This window comes from Meriones unguiculatus, chromosome 16 (genome assembly GCF_030254825.1).
Source record: "Meriones unguiculatus strain TT.TT164.6M chromosome 16, Bangor_MerUng_6.1, whole genome shotgun sequence".
In the NCBI taxonomy this organism is placed as follows: Eukaryota; Metazoa; Chordata; class Mammalia; order Rodentia; family Muridae; genus Meriones; species Meriones unguiculatus.
Window position 1 is genome coordinate 47131787 of NC_083363.1, and position 1471 is coordinate 47133257.

General features: G+C 40.4%; 1 protein-coding gene across 1 annotated transcript; it reads right to left on the reverse strand.

The window, feature by feature from the left end:
* Positions 1–628: 628 nt before the first annotated feature.
* Positions 629–991, reverse strand: LOC110555726 (large ribosomal subunit protein eL27-like). The gene has a single exon (XM_060368941.1). It carries the CDS (start codon positions 989–991, stop codon positions 629–631), a length of 363 nt encoding a protein of 120 aa, XP_060224924.1.
* Positions 992–1471: the final 480 nt, after the last annotated feature.

The following is a 1471-nucleotide window of genomic DNA, read 5'->3' on the forward strand; positions in this document are numbered from 1 at the left end:
AAAAAATTGAGTTTAAAATTTTACCCCCTTCCATAAGCAGCAGTTCACGTTCAGGGAGCTTTAGCAGTAGAAGCTAAACCAAATTATTCTGGGAACAAAAACAAGACTAAAAAATGTTTTCTAAGCAGTAAATTTAGTTTAAAGCTACAGTAATCACACACTGTGATATTTGTCTAAATACAAATGAACATGCTGACAAAGAAAATGGAACAGAACATTCAGAAATAGACTCAAGATCACATGGTCAGTCAATTTTTAACAAATACTAAGCCGTTTAATATGATATGCTTATGTCTTCTGAGACTGTATTTGTTTTTACTTTCTATTTATGGACGTTTTGCCTACATGTACATTTGTGATCCAAGTGCATCCAGTCCTTGCAGAGACCAGAAGGGGGTGTTGGAGCCTCTGGAACTAGATTTACTCATGGTTGTTGGTAGTCATTTGTTCACTGAGAATTGAACCCTGGTCCTCTGGAAGAGCAGCCAGTGCTCTCAACTGCTAAGCCATCTCTCCAGCCACAAATATATTATTATTATTATTATTATTATTATTATTATTAATGGAAACAAAACTGTATCTAAAAGTGTAGAGTCTGGAAAAACCATTTGTTCTTCCCTGTCTTGTATCATTCCTCAGTCCTTATCTTGACTTCCTGCCCGACCTTGCATTTCAGAGCTGGGTCTCTAAAGACATCCTTGTTGACCACAGTTTTGTCCAAGGGGATGTCCACAGAGTACCCTGTGGGCATAAAGTGATTGTAGTTACAAACTTTCACAAAGGACTTGATCTTTGATTTCTTGGCGATTTTCTTCCCGCCCAGAGCAGCTGTCATTCTTTGGGAATGGCGGTCAATTCCAGCCAGCAGGACCTGGCTATAAGAGCAGTCCAAGGTACCGTCATCAATAGTCTTCATGATGATGGCTTTGCATTTGGAGTTGGATCCAGCCAGGACCAGCACCACTTTTCCAGGTTTCATGAAGTTGCCCATTTCTACAGCAAGCAGCTGGTACCTAGCAGAAAAGAAAGAAGGATCTATTTCTGTTTCTTTAAGATGCATTTATTTTATGAGTATGAGTGTTTGCTCCAAATAGTCATGCCTTTTGCATGCAGATCCCCTGAAGAGGAGTCAGAGGTGGTTGTAAAGCCGTCATAAAGATGCTGGGAGCCAAACCTAGAACCTCTGGAACAGCACTCTTAACCACTGAGCCATTTGAACTCCTATTTGTTTTTTAAGGCAGCTACCTGCTATTAGATTCCTGACTTGACACATGAGAAAACGGAGGCACACGGAGGTGTATGACTGCGCCAGGGTTATAAGGCGAGCAAGTAGCAAGGTCGGGCAGCTTTAAAAGCATGTAGTCAGTTCCAACCCTCAGAGAATGTGTAATTGACAGATAAATGGTGCTATAAATCAAACCTGTAATGTTAATATCCTAAGCTATGTCTAGGGAATAAATGGCAGGTTTCT